At 38.5% G+C, this 23,330-nt stretch overlaps 2 protein-coding genes across 2 annotated transcripts in view; both read left to right on the top strand.

Moving 5' to 3' along the window:
- LOC139711295 (uncharacterized) overlaps positions 1–23,330 on the top strand; it is a 190,100-nt gene that overhangs the window by 93,112 nt on the left and 73,658 nt on the right. Inside the window, exons 10-18 of the mRNA XM_071623200.1 lie at positions 1,079–1,153; positions 4,065–4,255; positions 5,571–5,646; positions 8,668–8,733; positions 12,793–12,846; positions 15,055–15,079; positions 16,138–16,249; positions 16,487–16,518; positions 16,970–17,100. Of these exons, the coding sequence (XP_071479301.1) occupies positions 1,079–1,153; positions 4,065–4,255; positions 5,571–5,646; positions 8,668–8,733; positions 12,793–12,846; positions 15,055–15,079; positions 16,138–16,249; positions 16,487–16,518; positions 16,970–17,100 (762 nt within the window). The remainder of the gene's footprint in view (positions 1–1,078; positions 1,154–4,064; positions 4,256–5,570; positions 5,647–8,667; positions 8,734–12,792; positions 12,847–15,054; positions 15,080–16,137; positions 16,250–16,486; positions 16,519–16,969; positions 17,101–23,330) is intronic.
- Positions 17,909–22,991, top strand: LOC139711289 (uncharacterized). The gene is made up of 2 exons (XM_071623195.1): positions 17,909–22,374; positions 22,894–22,991. Exons 1-2 carry the CDS (start codon positions 18,408–18,410, stop codon positions 22,989–22,991), a joined length of 4,065 nt encoding a protein of 1,354 aa, XP_071479296.1. The 5' UTR covers positions 17,909–18,407.

Below are 23,330 nucleotides of genomic sequence, written 5' to 3'. Positions count from 1 at the left end.
AACAGATAAAGTGTGTTTGTACAAGTAAGTAAAGAATAGTATTATTGTGTCTGATTAAAACTCTTTGAAACATTGTTGTAGTGTGCATTTGTTGCACTAAACTTTCAGTTATTTTTATGATGTCTTTAAAATGAAGATCCATGCAATATTGGGAAATCTGAAATCATTTTAAGATGGAAAGGGGAGGGGAAATATCCCAGTAGCTACAATTGCAAAAGTGTATTCTTGATTTGGTTGAGATTTGATGTCGTCACTTGATATTTTTACGACTGACTTGTGTTGAACGTGGCATGGACTTGTGTAGCTGGTGCATGGAGATATCTGGTTTCGTCACACTCGGGGAAGTTATGAAGATGTATCACTCTTCGCATCTATAGTAAAACTTTTGTTCAGAATATCATATTGCTGCCAATTGGTTTATACACCTGCACAGATAGTATCTTAGGTAATGAGAAGAAACATTCCATGACTATTAGAAACTCATAAGACCAGCAAGAAAAATTGTATTCAGTTGTATATTTGTTGTTTGTTGAAAGTAATTCTTAAAAAGTACCTAATAACAAAGTGTTTGCCAAAGTGATAACATGTGTGAGTAGATGATTTTGATCATCTGCAGTCACAGATTTTCATAACCTATGTAGCCTTTGAATTTGTATGTATGATATCAGACTCATATTTCTTTTGTAATTTAGGGTATCACATTTGTCTTGTTGTTGTTAAAATTAGTTTTTAAATGAGCGGCTAAATTTCTTCCCCCGAAATGGATTTTAGCATGACTTTGCATGTTGTCGGAGCCAAACCAGCTACTCCATGCTTCAGTAGGCTTGCATTTATTGGAAGAAAAAAAAATCCCCCTTTTCAATCTCATTTGTGTTACAGGTTTGAGTTGACTATCTTATACTTCCATGAGTTTTACTGCTCATTAATCATTGATTTTATCATCTCTCCCCTTCTTTGGTTTGTTCCTCCTTGTACCTTGCACCCCTCCAAATGTATTTCCACCCTCATTCTTACTAAATCTCATCCATTGCTACTGGAACGACTAAATTAATGTATGCGCTATTGGGCGTCGCCCCAGACTTGTTGACATGGGGCACGCAGCCAGGCTCCGCCCCTTCCTCCTCGACCAATGACAATTCCTCGTTCATCACTGGTGAGACTTTGAGTTGGTCTTCTATGTGTAAATGTTGATTTTGTTGTTTTGCACTGGAAACCAATCAAACAAACAAACAAACAAGCAAACAAACAAATTGAAGGCTAACAAACATTCAAAATGTCGCTGAGTGTATTGAAGTGACGTGAGGCAAAACTTGTGTTGTTGAGCCAATATGTTTTTTGAGAAGGGAAAAATGTTCTTTGCGCACTGTAGTGATGTGTCATAGGAGCAAAATGTGATGTTACAAAATCCGTTGTGTTAGCATAATGTCACTGTTCATTTTGTGAGCTGCAACAATGAAAACAAAAGCATCCATCCTGTCCAAGTCTTTCCAAAAGCTTTCACGCCATGAACATTTGCTTACAAGGTAGTCATATGTTTAGTTGTAGGACATCATGAAAAGATGTTATTTGTTTCCATCAGAATGCTCTGTAAAATGACATTTCTAAAAATCTGTTTTCAAAAGGGTCATCAATCCTTCATATTTTGGACCGAAATATTGAGATCTGTCATTGGAACGGAACATGTGAGAATGGTTCCTCTGCCCTGTTTCATCAATAGAGTGAAAAGCTACAATTGTAATTTAAAATCTCTCTCTAAAAAAAACCTGGTGGTAAATTCTGTCACAATTTTAGACTCACTTTTTATTCTGATGCATGAATGATATGTTTATTTGTAGGACCCACCATAGATCTGACATCTTTGATCTTTGATATCCGTCCAAAGAGAGACAACCGTTTTCCCAAAGAGAGACAGCCTTCTGGAATTAGTCTCAGTGCCTTGAAGTGAGACTATCAATTCTTACTGACAGCGGCATCATCTGCTTGACATAGAAATATCTAAATTCCGCTGTAGCAAAGTTGTTGGCTGTCTTTGTTTTCATAAGAGATTCTTATATTGGAAATACAGTCCAGAGTTTTCAGTCAGCCAGTCAATTTTGACAAAACTACAACAGCGTTAAATCAGGAATATGATATGGATCTAATCTAAAGTGAAATGATAGAATTATAAGGCCTATGCAATGCAATGCTTATAATGTGTATTCAAACACAAAACTGGAAGACACTGAAATACTCATTTTTCTTTTTTTTCTTAATTGAGAGAGTGAAGACTGGAAGCTGAAGGATGGTGTTTTGTCTTTACCTCAAGATTTACATGCTCTGGTCACGTCAGATTTCTTTTTTTTTTTCTGTGTATTTAGTGTTTCATGTCCTTTCAGCACTAGTTTTCATTATGAAGCTTAACTTTGTTCACCCCACTGTAGGTAGAGTTGCTAGCACAGTGCTTCGTGTGCAGGAGGGAGAGAGAGATTGAGAGAGAGAGAAGGAAGAGATTGAAAGAGAGAAAGAGAGAGAGAAATAAGGAGGGAATGAAGGAGAGATGGGTAATGATCATCAAAGAACCAAAGTGTATCAATATGAGCGTCTGTAAAACACCCACGGCTCATAAGTAGTGAGTAGTAAATGTGCACCACATCACTAGGTAGACTTCATCAATTTTAGAGCTGGCACATCTCTGCGTGTGTATGTGTGTGTTTGTGTGTGTACGTCTGTGTGTATGTATGTGTTGTGTGTGGTATATAAAGCAGTTTATAGAAAAGTGTCTTTGAATGCATACCCGTTTGATGTGATTCTTTTTGTTTGTAATGTCTCTTCATGTATAAGCATCAACTTTGCTGTGTCACCAAAGTTCTGTGTGTCGCGATAAAAAGAACTAAAGCGAAGAAAAAAATTAAGAAATATTATGATAAACTTGTAGGCTAATTATGCATCTGTCTTTTGTGATGGTCAATTTAGATACATCAGAAAATATTCAACATCATTTATGTATTAACAGATATCTATTGAATGTGCCACTATTTATATATCTGTTTCATTCCATGAATATGTGCCAAACACAATTATTCTTCACACCTTTTAAAAGAAATTAGTATATTATTGAAACATGTACATTTGCAAATTTGAGTATATTCTTGTAGAAGCAGTTCAAGGAATTTGTTTGTACAAAAATGTAAGAGTAATATTGATTTAGATTTTTTTCCGGGGGGGGGGGGGGGGGGGAGGGGGAGCAGAAGGAAATTAATATTGACTGACTGATATGATACATTATGACTGTAAAGGTTGACATCTTTTTTTTTTTCATAGTATTGCTTTACTGTAGGTATAGAATCTAAAATATGCTGTTCACTGTCCCATTTCAGATGGGTAATTTGTGTCTTTGTCCCACATTTTTCCCAACATATATTTGTACATATGTAGTTTGCACATGCACTTCATTTTCATCGCTTCAGTATTTGATGCCGCACCCACAACACTTCATACACATATTTCTTTCCCCTTCATCAACTAATGTGCGTAGATGTATTCTGTGATATGTTTCCATTGAGATTACCTTTAAGTAGATTAGACCTGTAGTTACCTCAGAGGTACAGATGTATGTAATCATTTGTATGTATTGGAAGGGTAGGTAGATTAGTTTTTAATGTTTATCATTTATTTTATGATACATGTAAAAAGAAGATAAGTGTCTGGGTAAGAGTGCATGCAAAAGCGCAGCTTACATAGACTTACTTGCATGTACATACACACAAAACTTCCAGAACAATACGAATTGAAAATACATATCTGCATACCAAAAACTTAAGATATGCCCTGAGTGAAAATGTTACTGATATGACAAAGATTTCATAGGTGAATTTGGGTTTGAATGTGAAACCTAATCTGATCATGGACTGTTTATTTCCCCCCTTCCAAACCACAGCTTGTGGAAACTTTGATTAGCAAAAATGCTGAATTGTATTTTGAAGTAATTTGAAGTGAAAAAATGAAAAATGGTGTAGTGTTTGTATCATCTGAAATGTCTTTCTAGTCTTTAAATGGATATTTGCCTCTCAAACGCCATCTTGCAGACCCCACCAAGCTACCTCCGGGGGCGCTCTTCCAAAAGCAGACAGTGGAAGGCGACGTCGTGCACACGGACACGTTCTACCCGATCCAGAATGTGACGAGGAACTCGTCGACAGTGAAGAAGCACGAAGCGCCGCGATACGACGGCATAGGACCGAGGGACAAGGATGGAATGCCCCTGGGTCTGAGACAGGTATGAGAGGACAATAATGTAACTGTGGTGACTGATGGGCAGTTGTCGTCAAGGTGATGATATATGACCCAATAAGTGCCTGGATGGGCAAGACTACACAAGTACCCGGGATAGGTCACACGTATCAGCTGTCGATTCGGGGTTTCAGACTCACAAAACAACCTATTTGTGAATTTCTTCTGATGTGTGCTTCTAAATGCATTTTGGCTCAAACTGTACAAATTACAAACATGCACCCAGAGTCGAGCACAACCTGATTGAATAACACTTCTGAACTGTGATTAGCCAAACACAACTTCGAAATTATGTTTGACAAAATAATATTTTTTTATATTTGCATTCGAACTGACAAAAATTGCTTGATGAGCATTAAATGTGTTTGGAGACGTGTGCAGATAAGGGGCCCTTCTTAGTATAAAAACTCTCAATGTTTGATTTGTGCAGGAACTTTCAGCTTTAATACCGGTAGTCAAAACTTGCAAGTTTTAAATCACTCCAACTTACGACGAGGACATGCTTGAGCAAATTTGCAGTGTAAAAGGTTGCCTTTTAAACAGTGTTGATGTGTTTGCTTTAACTTTGTACAGTGCCACATATTTTTGTGTGTGTTAGCAAATTGATTATCTTGGGTATCTATCAAGCAATGGCAAATACATTACTTCATCTTACACTCCATAGAATATGACTACCTATTGATTCATGGATCTGATACTGTGAATTTATTTGACTGTCTTTTCAAATATTATTTAGTGAAGCAAGGTATGTGGCCTTTCAATGTCTGTGTTAGTGATTAAACAAAAGTACCTTGATGTATCGTGATTCCATCACAATGATTCAAAAGTGATAACAGCAGATGAAGATACTTAGATCTTTTAGTGATTGTAAATTCTGTAATCTCATTGGTCAATCGTCTTCTGAATATCTCCTGTATTTCGTGAATGAGGTCCTTGCCCTGCACACGTATGTTGTATTTCATGTTTTTCGTTGTTGGTGATCTTTCACAGCTGCAAAACTTGAAGATTTTCTAAGAGCCCATAGCTAGCAACAGTTACGAAAGAAAGACAAGAATGCAAAAGAGGTGTGTAGACAAATGTTTCTGAAATGTAAATTGTTTTTGTCGAAAATTTACCAACGAGAGTACACTACAAAATTCATCTGGATCTACACACGAACAGATAAAATCGCTATCCCTTGCTCGTTCTCACCAAATACGGCAGTTTCATGCCATATACCATGAGGCCTCTGGCCTCAAACAAGGGGTAACTAGTAGTATTTCTCACGTATGTTTCTTTCTAACTTCTTCTCTCATCTGCAGCATGTAAAGGAAGACAATAGACACGACTGGTACAAGGAAATGTTCAAGTCGATTCACAAACAGGACAATGACGAAGGTAAACCCACCTCACCCCCCAGTCATCTCAACTACTGAAATCACCCACTTTCCCCATTAACATCCCCTTCCTCCCCCAACCCGCCCACCGTTCATACCCATTTCTTCTCTTTTTAATCTAATAGGGGTGTAAGTTCAAATGACTTAGCTATACTTGGCCATCAGTCACTTCACTACACATTATCACACATTGTGTGTTCTAGGATATTAACCTCTTATAATACCCGTATGGATTATTGATTTACATTTGGGTATCAATTCCATGAATGAAGCATTCAGTCAATGAACAAGATTGATGTATACATCTATATCACTTGTAGACATGGACATATAGATGTGGGAACTTATTACTGGGTCCCATTTTATGAAGAGTTATGTTTGATCGTACGCTCAATTTATCAAGTGTAACTCGGTGAATAGAGCATAAGATCGATATCAATCGTGAGGCTGTTTCAAAAAGATACGTACAATAAGCTTGACTTAAAGCACAAGTTAATAGTAGATTGAGCATAATCTTTTTTTAATTTCATCAATCGTAAGATCAATCATAAGATCAATCTTTATAAAATGGCCCCCAGCTGATCTCTCTGACATTTAGGACAAACCATTATGCAAAGGAACATTGACCGCTCCCACACTATGATAATACTTTTATTTAAGAGTGATCTGGCCTTTTCAACACTTGTACTGTAAACCCTTATGCATAGCAGTGGGAGCACTGAATTTTAATGGGATATTGTCTCTTTGAAATCAAATGTACAGTAATAGCTAATCATTCGTAAAGAAAGTGAAAATACAGCTACTTGAACATTTTTCACACTTACCATATTATGATATAGAACTCAAACATCAGTGGTTTTCATACTTCAAGGAGGAAGAATGCACCGAATCCATTGAATTTTAAGGGAGTACCAGTCTTCTGTAAATTGATAAGATATGCTACAAATATTTTCAGTTACCAGAGCAAATGTTAAGCCAGGGATAAATAGCTTATTAAAATCCATTAGAACATCCAAGTCACTGTTACTTTAGGATAATAATTAACTGCAAGCAAATTTGTATGAATTATATCTTAAGCACATGGAAAAGTGGCCATAATCACAGTGAGAAATTAATGTTGACCTAGTCATTAGATTGCCAATACTGTTTGATATCTGAATGAATATCAAACTAACTGAGAGAAGACTTGTGCAGTGACACTCATACAAACACATGCACACGCCAGAATGCAGTAGAGTGCAGTTATTTCCACAAGCACTTTGTTTCTGCGCCTTATGTCAACTTGATAGTAGGACATGTTTCTGTTCTTTACTTAATTTGACAATAATTTTTACAAATGCATTTGTTTTTTGTTTGTTATTTCTTTTAAAGCACGAATGCAGTGCAGAAACGTTGACACCTTGATAGTGTCCTTTGGTAACATGTGCAGAATAGGACTTTGTTTTTAAAAGAGTATTGACACTTTACAAAAATGTCATGTGCCTTGATATAATTTGATTTCAAGTTTTCACAGGATGTTGAGGTAGTTCTGACTAATGAAATTGTTTTATTTCTAAAAGAGCATGGCATGAGAAATAATACCAGTGAAGAGGGTGTTGCACTTTTACACTAAAGTTCAAAGTTCTCCAATTACTGATATCTGTCATTTTGTTTGTTTGTTTGTTTATATAAGTTCACAATCTTCTCAACACCTCTCAGTTACCTTTATTTTTGCTCTGTCTAGCTGAGAAAGTGGGAAAAATGTTAAGTTCTTTTTTTATCCCTTAAAGTTGATTAATCTTCCTTGCCCAAATTATCACCCTAAGGATAAGGAGAAGCATATTTTCTTGACCTTTAATAGCATGTCTAGATTACAGAATACTTTGAAAAGAAGTTCTCTGAAGATGGACTCAGTAAGGTAAAAAAAAATTGCCAAGTTGAATGCGGTGGCTGACCAATCATGTATTAAGTGTTTATTTACAGAAGCATGTAAAGAGATTTAGTGAATTCGATTTAAAAGGGGGAAAAAAACCCCAAATTGCTTAGATTCTAACCATGTACAATAAGGGTTTGAATGCAAAATGTTAATGGTTTGACTGTAAAATCAGTTAACTTCCAAATTGTTCTGCTCACTGTAAATCTGATTAAAGTATCCCATAAAACAGTATTAAACAATATAAATGGCTCCAATGTTACTGTCCTGCCTCAGCTTTTAATAGTGGTTGAGCTATCAATTCATTATTGATGAGTATTTTTTTTTTTCATAGAAATTCTGGAAAATTAGATTTCTGCATGCTTGTGTCCCAGCTTACTCTTCTCCATATTTCATATGTATTTTCTTCATTACAGATGGTAATGATGATTATTCAACCTCACAAAACCGTGAAGGTTATGATACACCAAATTTATTTCTTTGCCCTTTCATTTGACATCGCTTAGATATTTGCCTGAATGCTGTGGCACAGTTGGCATTCCATACGTCACATCCATCAAAATCACTCTCACCTCATATGTGATAACTCATCGTAGTAGTCACATTCAAAGTTACTGTTTACAGTCTAGATGAACGCGACACTTGTCTTAACTAACCCATGTCCGTTTTCATCGAAAATGTGGTACTTTTTTTTTGTTTACTTTTCTTGGTTTATTTATGTCCACTCAGTTTACATACTTCACTTGAAAACCAGAAAAATATTACCTCCATAGATTTTTTTTTTTTTTTTTGAGACTTATGCCCTTCTGGTTTTCATTGATCAAGTTTGTAGTGATATCTCCTCTCTTTTAGTAGTAAGATTAGAAAGAAAACTTCTGTCATACAGAAGTGGCTTTCTGACCAAGCTGTACTTTGTGTTGTTCTTTTTTTTCCCTCTCGTATTCACTCCTGAAATCATAATGGGGATGAAAAATCCCAGATACATGCTAATCTCGCTGTTGTTGAAAGTTAACCTAGTCCAGAAGTGATGTAAACTCTTTTTGTCCTGCCCTCCTATTCCTGTCTTTGCACCCACGCACATGCACACCTGTAATGGAATATTAAACACAGACATGACAGAATCCTGTTACAGATCCAGACATAGGTACCCCCACGAAATTGAAGATGAAAGAAAGGGTAAGTCTCGTCTTCTCTGCAATGCTCATGGGGGAAAAAGAAAGGCCTGCCCTCTCGTTTCTCTCTGTGCCCATCCATAAAAAAAAAGAAACAAAACAAAACATAGTTTTAAGTTGCTTGCGACTGGCTTTCCATATGCATCTTGACGTACGGGAATTGAAATAGGTAGAAACTTGCCGGAGTGTAAAGTTTGAAGCTTACTGTTAGCATGCCATCCTTATAGGCTTTTGAAGGAAGCTGTGAGAAAGTTGCATCCATAGTGACACATTAAACATTAAAATACCCTCTATGTCTTTAATATGACCTGACATTGGACATGCAGGGTATCGCTCTGTACAGTCTTTAATTTTCTTCTTTTTCCCTTCACTGGTACAGTAGAACCCCTTTACTTTTGATATGTATCAGAAATCCCCCAGAATGTCATATTCAATAGGTTACATGGCTATAGCACCTATAAAGAGATGATGTATGCCTTTCCTCAAAATTAAATTCTGCAGCAATCACCAAGTTTTAATGCCATGTAAATGGAAGATGGCAATTTATTCCTGATATACCTGATATTAGGACATTCAAATCTGAATTAGTTACATCTGCTCCCGTGGAGGACAAAATCCCGCCCCCATTCAGGCAGTTGCTGATTCATAAATCTTGGAGATCTTTCAAACAAAATGAAAAGCCAAGTCCTTTGTGCAGCCTCCAAGAACCAATTTTCTAAAAAGTCACATGTGAGCAACAAAAGGACTGAACCTTCTAGAGATGCAGATGCAATATGTGGATAGATTGGTCATCGACATGCTGTGGTTGAAGAAGAAGTACAGCATATGTATCACTCCCATCCTCCTGGTTAGTTTTACAGTTTCATCATCAAAGGATTCCTCTACCCTACATCTAGACAATTATTTCTCTTTTTGTTCCTTCTCCTCGAGTATACGATGCCATTTCCCTCCCTACGACGTGCTGTGATTGGAATTCCGATGTAGTCTTGTGCAATCCTGAATCACTATACTTTCCATCTTCCCATTGAGTAATACAAGGATGACATGAACCCCCCCCCCCCCCAGAATCGTGCTGCATGGTACTCTTGCCTTAGTATGTGTCTTTCTTCTACCAGGGTTACATCATCATATGTCGCTTTCTCCAGACTTGATCTTGCACGTACCCCTGGGCTCTATTTCATAGAAAGTTGCAATGATAGCAACTCTAGCTTCAATGGCAGGTGTCATGGTAATGACAAGAATCTCACTCCCTGATAGGCTGTTGCTACATCAAGTTGCCATTCTAGCAGAAATAGCTATGATGGCATCTTTTATATTGGGCGTAATGATCGGCAGTACGGAAAATCATTGGAAGCCATAATTCTTGCCCCATCTTTATTTACCAGCACTCTTTGGCTGCAGTTTACTGGTCTCTCTTTAAGTCCTTAATTGAACCACTGAAATGTCGGTTGTGAAATGACAATTCCTGTAAGGAATCCAGAAGGCATCTTTTTATCAGAAGGTACATTGTATCTCCTAAGGCATAGCCAAGGAAACCTGTGAAAATACAGGGACTTCCAGCAAGAAATCTCGTCACATTGTGTAATCTTTATAGAAACTTCAGTTTAAAAAAAAGAAAAAAATATGAATGAATGAATAAAATGAGGATCATTGTCTTTGTCTGCTGCCATTCAATCTTCAATACCTTGAATCTCAAGGATCACTTCATGTAGAAGAGAGTACGCTCCCAGTGAAGGTCTTTAACTTTAGTGCTCCTGGTCATATTTTAGAGGTATCTGAAGATGAACTGATTGTTGACTAAACCCTTTATTAAGTCTCATTTTGACTGTAATGGACAACTCATCCCAAGAGCAATACACTTTCTTTGATAGTCATTTTAGAGGTGGCTTTTGTATGAATTTTAGGCACTTTCTCCCTCTAATTATTCTTATTACCAGTAATTCTTTTCTCATGGTTTTAGACTCTGAATACTTCTCTTCATGATTCATTGTGAATCAAATATGCTCAAGCAATGGATACACCCTGCCCACTGCGAACTTTGATAGCTGCAATGCATGCACCAATCCTGAATGCTCATACCCTTGTCTTATATCAGGAAAGAGCATTTGTCATATAATATTCTAAGCGTCGTCATCTTTGCTGTACTTCCTTGAGTCTAGCTCATTTTGTCAAATACTATTGCACTTTTTAGATCACCTTCTTACAGCACACTTTCAAATTTCAATTCTATATGCAAAAAGTGACAGAAGAAAAAGAAAAAAAAAACTGCACTTCATGCCCTTATTCAAAACATTGGAGTCTCATAGAGTAAAACAGAAATGCAAGTTATTCATGAATAATTCTTCCACTTATACAGCACTTTTTTTACTCCTTTAAAGCTTACTTTTTGCTGCTGAAGATAAAAATGTAGATTGAAATGTCAAAGTTCACACAGACATATAAACACGATTTGAAATGACTCTCTTCATTTTTGTAGAGGTAACTTGAAGCATGTTCACATGTGTGTCCTTTGTAGGTAGGTGTCAAACTGATGTTCATTAGTGTCATACACCACTTGGACCTTTTCTTGATTTCTCTTGGGTTATGTCCCAGTACTATCCTAGCAGTGCCTAACAGGGCAGAGCTTTGGATCCAATTCTTGAAGGGTTCATTGGTATCTCAACGTCTCAGAAGACAATTGGCATTGTGCCCTGGGCTGCTCGATCTGGATCCTCCTAAATCTTACAGCAGGATTCAATTTGTTCAAGCACTTCGATGAGTTTTGTGCAAAGTATTAACAACATTTGGTGCTATGGTGGCAGTTTTCAGTGTGATGTGATTATTGTCTAAAGTACATCGGGCAGAATAAGGCATGTTTCAAGTAGCCAAGAGCAAGGCAGACTTAGAACAGGCAGACTTAGGATATCCACGTGCTGTTCATGAGTTTGTGAGATAGTGTTTTGTATGCATATAAGAAGGGCAAGGACATGAGCCATGTGATTCATAGTTGGACTTCTATGTTCGATGTTCTCTCTGAAAGACTCGTACGCAGTCCAGGTATTCGTTCTCAGGCATGACCTACTGCTTGCAACTTTTATCTTTTCCTAAGTTGTCTTGTGGTGGATATATTGCACACTTACACCTACTTACTGGACATGTGATATGGCTAAAGCAGTGCCTGGTTATATGACATCAACGATATGTTCTGCCTCTTGTTTGGGATGACTCTTTCTTAGCTGCATGCTGTGAGTTTGTTTGCTGTCTACATGTGTGCGTCACATTCAGCGAAACACATTTCATCTGTAAACACCAATCTCTTCACTGACACTCGTGTGTTGTGTCCTTTTTTGTGCAGATCATCTCACTTTATGTTGATTGAACATGATGAGTTTCATTCTTTCTTTAAATGATGTTTCTTGCAATATTAAAATCTTCTTTTGTGTGAAATCTTTGTCAAATGTGGCAGAAGTGTCAGCATCTGCAAAACTTTAACTCCTCTAACTGTGACTTGCAGATCTGCTCATGGCTAATTTGAAAAATGAAATCACAGCTCAAAAATATGCCAGCATCTTCACTAAGCTTGACAGGAGTGAATTCACTAGAAGTGCCAGTGTAGAGACTTTGAGTACCAGAGTGATCAACAGACTCTACCAGAGACTCCAACCCAAAGTACCTTCTGATCTGGAGATTCTCCCGCCTGAAATCCCTAGCAAACGGGAGACTCAAAGTTGATGTGTGCGAAGCGCGAAATTCCCAGGGTTCTAGATGCTCTCTGGTGCTATCTAAGACTTATTTTTTCAACATACGATAGAAATATGTAAGAAATCCTTTCCAACGGGAGACAAAGAGCCAGGGCGGGAGAAATTAAATCTCAAACAGGAGAATGGGAGATTTTGCAAAAATGGGTTTTCGGCGGGAGATCTCCCGTCGAAAACGGGAGAGTTGGAGTCTCTGCTCTACATCAGCTAGTCTGTGTTTGAAATGCTGCCCTCTATTACCCCCCGTGGTTGTTGGTTGTACTAATCTAGTTCTCTTCTCTTCCCTTGCTTGGTGGCGCTGTTGGTGTTTTATTTCCCACTCCTAGACGACAGCTCAGATAGCGTGTTTGTGAGTGAAAATGAGACTGTGCATGCCGGAGGTGAGAAGGAGTTGTGCCGCTTACTCTTTGCAGTCTCTTTCCAGACATTCAAATTAAACTTTTGTTTACATTATCATAACTACTGACATTATCAATGCTACTACTATTATTATTATCAATATAATGATAATGATAATAATAATAATAATAATAATAATAATAATAATAATAATAATAATAATAATAATAATAATAATAATAGTAATAATAATAATAATAATAATAATAATAATAATAATAATTATTATTATTATTATTATTATCATTATTATTATTATTATTATTATTATTATTATTATTGTTATTACTACTACTATTACTATTATTGTTGTTATTATCAATTATTATTTTGTGATATTACATTAATTACATTAAAATTATTGACAGTATTCATTATCATTAGTAGTAATATTACTCAGCTACTGCTACTGCTACTACTACTATCATTACTACCATTATTATTATTGTAATAATTACCATATACAAGTAACTATCATCATATTATCCTCATCACAATCTTAGTTTAGCTATCATTTTTAATGAATGCCAAATTCAAATTAACAATCAGCAGTTTATCAGCCAGAATGCACTTTGTAAGCATCCATGTATCAAAACAAAAATTAAACATATTGACCATAAACACATAATAGTAGGTGGAAGTTTGTGTACTAACAATTATGATGAAATGTTGCATATTCATGAATAGATAAAAGAGTAGAGCAAACTTGAGAATAAAGGATATTAACTTTGTCACTCACACCGAAATCACTGACAAATCTAGCTTTGTGTCAATGCCATCTTTTCTTCATGGCAAATCTAGCAAATTTCCACAATGGTACCAGCTATTAGGTCAAAATATATTTTCAAGTAAAGAAGATTTTGCTACATATGAAAAATGTGCATCTTATTTGAATATTTTTAAAATGATACATGGTGTATATCTCCATATCTTCATCATTTTCTCTGTGCATTTGAAATAAAGGAGTTTGACATATTGACCAAACATTTTCAAGATGTCTGAAGTTTCTATGACAGACTACTGTATCAAAGTATAGGAGATTGAAGTTAACTCGTAAAAGACAAGTACCGAGAATACTTGGGCAGGTGTGATTGGGAATGTTTGTTGTAGCAAAATCAGTCTTTCCTCAATGGATTAAAAATTACACAACTTTTTCAGAATTAGGGCATATTGCTTTAACTAACTTGCTAGATTGATTCTGTAACGTGGAGAAAAGCAATGATATGAAACATGCATGAATATTCTTTGAGAGATATTGCATAAACTATTTATGACTGTACTTTGACATACCTATGATAAACCATTTTTAGCACGACTGCAAGGCATGTTTGCTGTGGAATAGCTAGTATGAATACCTGAATGTACTTAGCAAGTGCATGGTAATTTTTGAATGTTAATGCATTTCTGTTGATATAGCATGAATGGAATGCTCAGAGCAGTGACGTACATGTACATATTGATTCTTACTAAGCATGACCTCTGTTCACACTTCTATAAAATGTTAAAAGCATTCTTTTTCTTGGTCATCAAACTGCCTGATATGTACTTTCCAGTTATAGTAGATTACTAGTAGTATTTCAAAACCGTAGAATAGATTAAAGATATGTTTTTGTATGTTATTTAACGAAGGGAAATGGAAACTTGTGTGTTGACATAAGTTTGTCTTGAAAAAAAATTTCCATTGCTAAAGTTAAACTTGAGATATACAATGTACAAAGCAAGTGACATTGAAACATACAGACTATAATAAAATACTTATCAGGATACACGGCGATTCTATGTAGATCCTGAAGATGAAATATCAGTGTGTGATTTGACTGGTAATCCCATAATACGATGGCCTTCTGTAACTTTGTTTTTTCACCCTCTTTGTTTTATTATGCATTTTGATGCATCTAGTGACACTTCAACGGATGGACATAGCAGTTTGTAAACAGACACTAAATTAGTCATATATCTACTGCAGTATATACAACTGTAGTGAACAGTGAATCACTTTAGGACTTGTTGGTCATTAGAAATTCATTGCTTCGATACCCCCCCCCCCCCAAAAAAAAAAAATATATATATATATATATATATATATAGAACATCTAAGACATTGCATATTGTGTTTAGCCATGTACAATGAAAGTTTTGTATAAGGGCTTTGATACATTTATGTCATTGCTTTCTTTTCCTACATACAGATTCATGGAAGACCGTGACACAGAAGTGAGTGTACTCCACATGAAAAATTAGTATATAATTTTGATGTTGCAAAGTGTGTTCACAAAATTTTCAGGAATTTCTGTCAGAAATGGCAACAGCCAGACATTGATACAGTTGTGGTAAGACAGTAAGTCTGCAGGTCATGAGTGACTGAAATCTACTTTCTCATTCCATTATGAATACTACTGATTTCCGTGTATTTAAGACAAATGATCAAGATTTGACATTATACTGATAGCATTCCCTGGCAAGTACTTTCAGTTGTCATAAACCAAGACAATTCTAAGAGTCAATATCATTTATCAAAATGTTACCTAAGTGACTGAGAAGAAGAAATGAAAACAGTTCCTAAATTTTTCCATATCTCTGTTGAAGACATACAGTATGGTGTCTATAAACCTGACATAAAAATGATGATGGGATGAAGGGCTTCATCAAGTACTTACTTATGCTGTGTATTTGTCAGAACTTCCTCGTGTGTCAGAACTCCAGTGTGCTTTTACAAACACATATTACCTTCGTAAAAGGGACTGAGGTAAGGATTCAGGTTTATAAAAGGTTTTTTTTTTTTTGGTGAGATAATGAGAAACCTCTTATGAAATATGAAAGATCATATAATTTCAAGAAGGATTAAACTTTTTATTTGATGAAAATTGGCCTTGATGTTGCTGAGATATCCCAAAAAGCGATCCTAATAAAATTGACAGGCCATAACTTTTATTAGAATCTCTTTGTTTTTTCTTGTTTCCAGATATCTCAATCATTTCAAAACTGATTTTAATCATCTGAACTTGTGATTCCCCTTAGAATTGTATGCTCTTTAACATTTCATAGAGTGGTTTCTAAATATCTCGCAAAACGTTACAAGCTGAATCCTCACCTCAAACAGTACTGTACAATCCCTTTAATGTGGAAAAGAAGAGGAAGGAGAAGGAGAAGTAACTTATCAATGTATAAATGTATTCACACACACACATACACCTTTATTGTACATCCATACTGTGTATATTGAATGTACAATACTTATTTATTTTTCTATGTGTGCGTATGATTCAAATCAGGGATTATGAACCGGAGCCAGTGGTGAAGAACACCCCAGCCTACCGGGTGCAGCCTGGGAAAATAACAGACTTCGTACCTGGTCAAAGTGCCTTGGCCACTCATGAAAGAAATGTAAGTTATGAAATAATAACATTATTATTACCCTAGTATTCCCATTTATACACGTGGGTTGGCCATTCATTGGAGAGAGCTACTTTGCACATTCTTTTTTTGTCTGTCTTAACAGAGTAAAGCTTACAAGAACTTTCCAGTCAGCTTAAATCAATTGGCTGTCAAATGTCCTATTCCTGAAAACATCACATGAACGTCATGATTTTGTGAATGTTTTTGTCCTTTGTTTATTTTCAGATTCAAGCACAAAAGGAACCTGCTGGCCAAGGGTAAGAATATTTGGAGGCTTCACAAATCTCATCTTTTTGTCAGTGTTTGCACAATTCCTGTTTGCCTTTGGAAGTCACAGAAAAAATGGCTGTATTGCGTAATATATACTGTATGTTTCATTTCTAGAGGTCTGTGTCTGAAATTTGCCGGTAGCAAATTGATTTGTTCTTCACAAGATGAAGGTGCATGGGAGCCATTTTTAAATCCTCTCTGTTTACATTAAGTCCTGTGTAAGAGATTCTAATTCCTTTTATAGCAAGCACTGAATACTGAAAATATGTTGTTTAGATATTTCCTGAAGGTACCCACCCTGGTAAAAAAAAATCAGATAGTCCTAAAAATAACTGCCACACATAGTATAATGCAACTATCCATGAATAAGAGGTAAGTTGTTTTAATGTTTTGTTTTCTTTCTCCCTCCTTGTTCCCTGTAAATTGCTTGCCCCCTAGAAGAAGAATGTCTGCCCCTGGGTCTGGCTATGGGTCAGACGAAGAGGCGAGGAAAGCCTACCGCAACTTTGTCAAGTCTGGACAGCTGCCCAGTCAGGGACTCGGTCTGGGAGCTCCTCAAGTACGGAGAGGTAAGAATGATGGAGGACAGCAAGCATGCCAAAGGGGGCTATAAGTACCCCTTGGGTTGCACTCCTCCTGGTTAGCCTCATTTCTTCATCGTGCAACACCACACTTCTTTCCTCACTCATTGTTGACTCATCGCAAAAGGACAGCTTAGCTCTTATCGGCAACATTGCCATACCATACGTACTTGAATAGGTGTCTACCTCGTTGAAAGGTGTTTTCACTTGTGTATCCCCATTATGCCACTCATCATGACATTGTCATAAAAGGTTTTAAGCATTGGCTGTACCAGTAGCATTCTTCTTGAGGCGTACAGCAGTGGGCCCGTGTTGGAAATGTGTTTGTGGATGGATGGATGGATGGATGGATGGATGGATGGATAGATGGATAGATGGATGGGTGGATGGATTGAGTCCATGATGTTTGAACCATGTCTGACCGTGGAGTGGAGGCTATTACAGAGGGGGGATATCAGTAGTGTGAATGGGAGTACATTCCTGCCTTGCATGTTGTGATTGACGGTATCAGTTGATGCGTCAAAGGCTCTGCCACACAGTCCCCAAAGGAATCGTGAAATGCCCTCCATAGATATTACTGCTTGTTAGATAGAAGAGAAGAGCTTGATTTGCTTGAATGAATCCAAGGATTTGATTGCTGTGGCTGATGCATGTTGTGAACAATGCATGTGCAAGAATTGTTTGTTACTTAACCTTTTTATTTTGGGGAATGTGCCCAGGTTTTTGTCTGAATATTCTAATAATGTGTTGTTAATTTATCAGAATTGAGCAATTTACTCAATGGGATTAAGGAAACGGCTGATTAATATTGATTAGGAAGTGGTTGATTAACCTTCTCTTTCCTTTGATTATCAAGGAAAAATTTTCTGTCATGAGAGATAATCACTCACACTCTATAATGAAAGCATCATGGGAGTGCATATATATTTGGTTTATTGATATCACTGACTAGATGAGGATCATGATATATTTTATTTACAATTTAATGCATCTTGATGATTGACTTCTTGAACATTTTCTGTGAGGAATTATTTAAGAAACCTAAGATACACTTGATCAATAAAAAAGAAGAAGAGAAAGGATAAACAACAATGATAATGTTATTGGACTGTTATTGGTCAATTATCCTAGAAGAGGAAATCTATGAAGTGGGCAAATGTATGGAAACATATAACTAATTTCATTTCAACATGATACTAATGATTAGCCTATTGTGAGCATGAAGCAAGTAACTTCACTGTTCAATTGAACGTAACAGTTAGGCAGGCCATTTAACAGCACTAACCCTAACAAATATGTTTGCCACTCTCTTCATTCTCACACATGCAGCCATGGATTTTACCTTTCCCACTAACAGCTCTCCCAAACTTGACACAAATGTGGTAGGAGCACAGATTGTGCAAGATTCATTGTGTAGTTTGCCGTCAGCAAGGTGTACTGAAAGTGTTCCCTTGAGAAAAAATGGCACACCCCTCAAGGACTGTAAGGGAGAAAGTCTTATTGATAAATTTCATAGCCTGGGTAACATGAATTGTTGTTCTGGGTGCAATTGTACTAAATCATCACTATCAATGAATGCTGGAGACCAGAGTACACCAGCATCATACTCACTTTTGATGAGTGGATGTACACAGGAGATGGTGAGTGAAAGAAGACTCGCTACTGAAAGTCCCTGGGATGCAAGTGACAACCAAGCAAATCTGGCAGAAATTAGTGGAAGGCGTAGATTCTGGCTCAGCAGTTGGCCATGTTGTCTGCAGTCCATCACAGCATCGGGAAGCAAGGCAGTGCCAGGACTTCCTTCTGTATTCAGGAAACCCAGGCTGGACTTGGGAGGACATCCGTTACCACAGCCAATGCCTGTGATGCCAAACAGAGGGAGTGATGACATCGATGGCGCTAACCATTGGGAGGTAACCGAAGACGAGGACAGAGATGTGGAGAAGGAGACGGGTCGTCTCAAGAGTCCTTCGAGGCCAAGCAGAATCCAGTACCGCATCAACAGTAGCAAAGCGAAGAGCAAACACAGGAGGGCCCACTCAGCATCAAAGGTTCTGGAAGAAGAGAGTGGTAAGAAGCAGAAGCCCCCTTACAAACGATCAACATCAGCCAATGATTCTGGGGCGAGGGTTGTCAGATCCGTTGCAGCAGATTCGGAATCTTACCAGCGGTACGCATCAGGCATCCGGCAGGCATCACAAAGGACCGAGCGCTACCAAGACCTGGTCAACTTCTATGCAAATGTCAACAAGCACTTGGCTGAAAACGAGAAAAAGAAGGCTCAGACATTGGCTAAGAAATATCTCCCCTCTTCAGCTCAGCTTGAAAGGTTTTACAATACTCTTCACCTGTATATGGAAATGGAAATGGCGGCAGATCATGGACACACCATTGTCAACGATCGCTTTGATGAATTGCGCTGGTCTGTAGAAAAGGAGAAAGGTCTCCAAAAGAGAGAGCAGAACATCGATGATCTGCACAGCTTTTACACCAAGCTAGACTGTGGCCTGTGTGTGGACGGGAAGAGCAAGGAGAGGCTGGACAGACTTAAGATGAAGAGGTTTGCTGACAAGAAGAAACACATGGCCCAGCGGGAGATTAACGTCAGTGAGCTTCATAAGAGATACGAAGGGATAGCCAGTGGAGACAGCTCTCGAGAAAGAACTTCACGCAAGGCTGTGTCTCTGCCAGCAACCCCAGTGAAACACTTCAAACCACGGCCCTACCAAGAGGAGCCAGACTTGTCATCAGATATCTTTCCCCTTCAACCACAGTCTGAAAATGACAAGGGAGGTGGACATTCATTTCAAGGGCTGCATTACAATCAGGGTAGTGCCAGTGTACAAATAAACATTCAAGACACAGACTTACATCCACATCCTACTCTGCTTTCAAATGATCCAAACTTTAGCGCATCAAAGTATAACAAAGTTATTCATCAAGAAGACCTTCTTCTTATGCCTGCACTGGTCAAAGAGAATGTGGATGCAGTCAATCAAAGTCCAGGGCCGACTTATGCCAAATCATCCTGCATGGGAGACACAAAGGTGGACAATAAAAATTCAGATCAAGTAGATCTAAATGTGGAATATGTTTCACCTGCAGATGTTGAAAGTGTTCATACTGTCTGGAATGACAAGGAAGCTTCAGTGGTATCTGTTCAAAGTGGAAAAGAAGAAAAAGTAAATGAGAGGTTTTTAAATGACAGTGCTGCTCACCGTCGCAGGCAATTTTCAGAGGAGACTCGCAAGGACAGATCTGGCAGTAGCGATAGCAGGAAGTACCAGTCCAGCTCATTTGACCAGGACTGCAGCCCCCTCACTTCGCGGTCAAAACCAGTCAACACTGCGGCAGTGAAACCTTTCCAGTGGTCTGACGATAAGGTTGACTCTACGACCAGTTCTGAAAGTCCAGTGCCATCTGCCCAAGCTATTCCTTCCCCTACTTCTCCTGATGCTGGGGTTAGACAAAGAAGAGATTTCAATCCAAGGCCAAGACCCTTCAGCAGTTCCCATGTGGCTGGACAAAAATCTCCAACATTTGGTCACTCTGATGTCAGTCAGTCGCAGGCTAAGACACCTGAAATTCCCCAAACATTTTCACCCGATAAAGGAACTAGTCTAGTAGTGAACACATGTGCCACCAATAGTGATATTGTTAAGAGTTCTTCCCTGTCCCGAAGCAATCTCAGTCTTCCGGTAAGATCATTGAGCACACCAGAGGGTAAAGTCACACCATCTGTAGTGATTCGCAGCCCAAGCTCAGAGGAAGACGAATGGCTGGAGACCTATGATAAGGTCAAGGATTCCTGGGAGGAGTCCATCTCTGCCTATGAGGCCAGGCAGCAGGAAGGGGATCGTGAGAATGGGAGCAGCCAGAATGATGCCAGCAGTGTCTTCAGTTTTGGGGGAGCGGAATGCACCCAGACGTCAGATCTGAGCCACTGGAACATGGATGATGATCTTTTGACGCGATCCCTGCCCCGGAATTTTAAGCTGAACTACGGAAAAGGGTACTCCAAACTTATTCGACAGGATGCCAATGTAGACAGCGATGCACAGGGATCATGGGAGGTGTTCACAGAGCCACAAGAGGACGAGCTGTATCGTACAACACCAACTACATGTCTGCCATTTGACAGGACAAGACCAGTTGAAACTGACATCAGAATACCAAAGCAAATGGTGCAAGAGGAACACATGGTCAACACACTGCCATCCACTGAACATCCACCAGCCGCCTTGGTGGGTGGGGGGTCTCTAGGCCAGCAGAAAGCAAAGGCAGTCCTCCAAGATGAATCACAGAAGATCTCAGGGAGGGCAAAAGTTCCTCCCGTTGAGACAAGCAGTGTCAAGGTTATGGAAAATGAGCAATCCAAGATAATTGAAGCAGGGTCAGCATTACCTGTATTGCCGCTGGGGAAGAGCAGCAGTATGTCTCGATTAGATACTCGAAGCAAGCAACACAGTCGCAAATCAGGCAAGAAAGGACCACCACCTCCGTATAACCCAAACTGGTCCAAGAAGCAGCAGTCACCAGCAACTCCATCCTCACCGAGAAGAACAGTTACTGATCACAACTTGAAAGACAGTTCCATGTCATTTCCTCGACATGATTCTCCAGTGAAACCTCAGCCACGTGAAATGAATGATTACTCCGTTGCCATAAGATTAACTGACACAAATCCAAGGATGTCTAATCCTCACAATATTGGGACAGACATTGGCACCCCATCATTGTCCCCTAAAAAGGGTAGTAGACATTCACAGTCACCTCAGCAATATGAGACTGGGCCTACGGTTAAGTGTCCATCTTCATTCAGGGGCCAGGATAGACCAGATGGGGTAGGAGATGAGGAACGAAGCTCGAAGAAGAGTATACGGGTTGACCAGAATTCTCATACACCCTCGCAGGTGCCAGCAAGGTCACAAATGCCACAGCGGCTATCTGGAGGCGAAAAGAGGGAGTCCATCCCCACATACGTTCAACATGGCAAAGACATGTACCCAGTGCCAGGGAATAATGGTGATACGTATAACCCTGGCTTCCCATCTCAGCCATCTTTCATGGTGGCCAGAAGTAGGCAGCTACCACCTTATTACGCCAGACGAGAGGATAGGGTCTATGATACATTTCACCATCAGATTGAACAGCCAAGATCGCAGCAGCAACCAAAGTTTGTTGCAGTCGATGATGACACCGGGGAAGCGTACTACAGGGCTTCTCCGCTTCCTGACCCTTATATGGATTATGACCATAAAGGTATCAAGCTGCAATGTTTAATTCTCATTCTTTTTTTCTATTTCCCTCTACAAGCTGGTTCAGTGCTCTGTCTATCTGAGAAATTTTACCAGCTTCCCTTTGGGAGAATTTCTTCACTTTAATCCATCATCCAAAAAGGTTTCACATTGATGTGGCATATACTTTTATTATACACTATGCAGAGTGGACATGAACCAAGATGGTAACTAAAATCAGTGACGAACTGTGTTCTTTGGTCTCATCAAGAGTTTATATGCCTCTTCAACCATAAAAACCAAACGTATCTCTGAAGCTGTTAAAATTTCTGTTTCGGTGTTTCTCATTCACCATCAAATTCTTGCATGAGTGTCCTCACGTGAGCATCACTGTGGGATCCAGGAAATTTGTGCATTTCCTTTCCAAATGCCCCTCCATTTTTGTTTATTTTGTTTTAAAGGTGCACCACACTGCCTAAATTCCAAGAAGCTTTGTACCACCTCTTGTGATCATTTGTGCCATGTGAACTTCGACTCTTCTCAGCAAGGTGTTCACTTGATGTGTGCTCTTCGTTTCCTAATTGTTCACTCACCATGGTTGTCGTCTCATTGTTGATCTACATGTACCTGGTCTTGGGTTGAGTCTTTGCGGGCTCCGTCCCAGATGACTGCCCAAATATGCAACATTTGACAACCTAGCAAGATCAACAGAGAACAGAGGGAGATGAATTTCACATGTTTGGTGCTAATGGCGCTGGCATATATCAAAAAGTCCTCTTGCAGTGTAAATAGGGAGGCATGCCAAGGTGTGTGATGCCAACCAAATACTTTTTTTTTTTTTTTTTTTTTAACTATTGTGCTCCGCATACATTTGTGGGTTTCTTGCTTTCTGGGGAAGGCTGGCAACAATTTAATGTAGATAGAAAGTATTATCCTTTGATAAGCTGAATGAATCCCAAACTTCTATTTCCTATTCTGAGC

This window comes from Diadema antillarum, unplaced genomic scaffold (assembly GCF_040938485.1).
Source record: "Diadema antillarum isolate AM-2024a unplaced genomic scaffold, OU_Dant_1.0 seq00001638_RagTag, whole genome shotgun sequence".
Classification (NCBI taxonomy): Eukaryota; Metazoa; Echinodermata; class Echinoidea; order Diadematoida; family Diadematidae; genus Diadema; species Diadema antillarum.
Note: the sequence above shows the minus strand (reverse complement) of the source record. Positions and strands in the feature narration are given on the sequence as shown.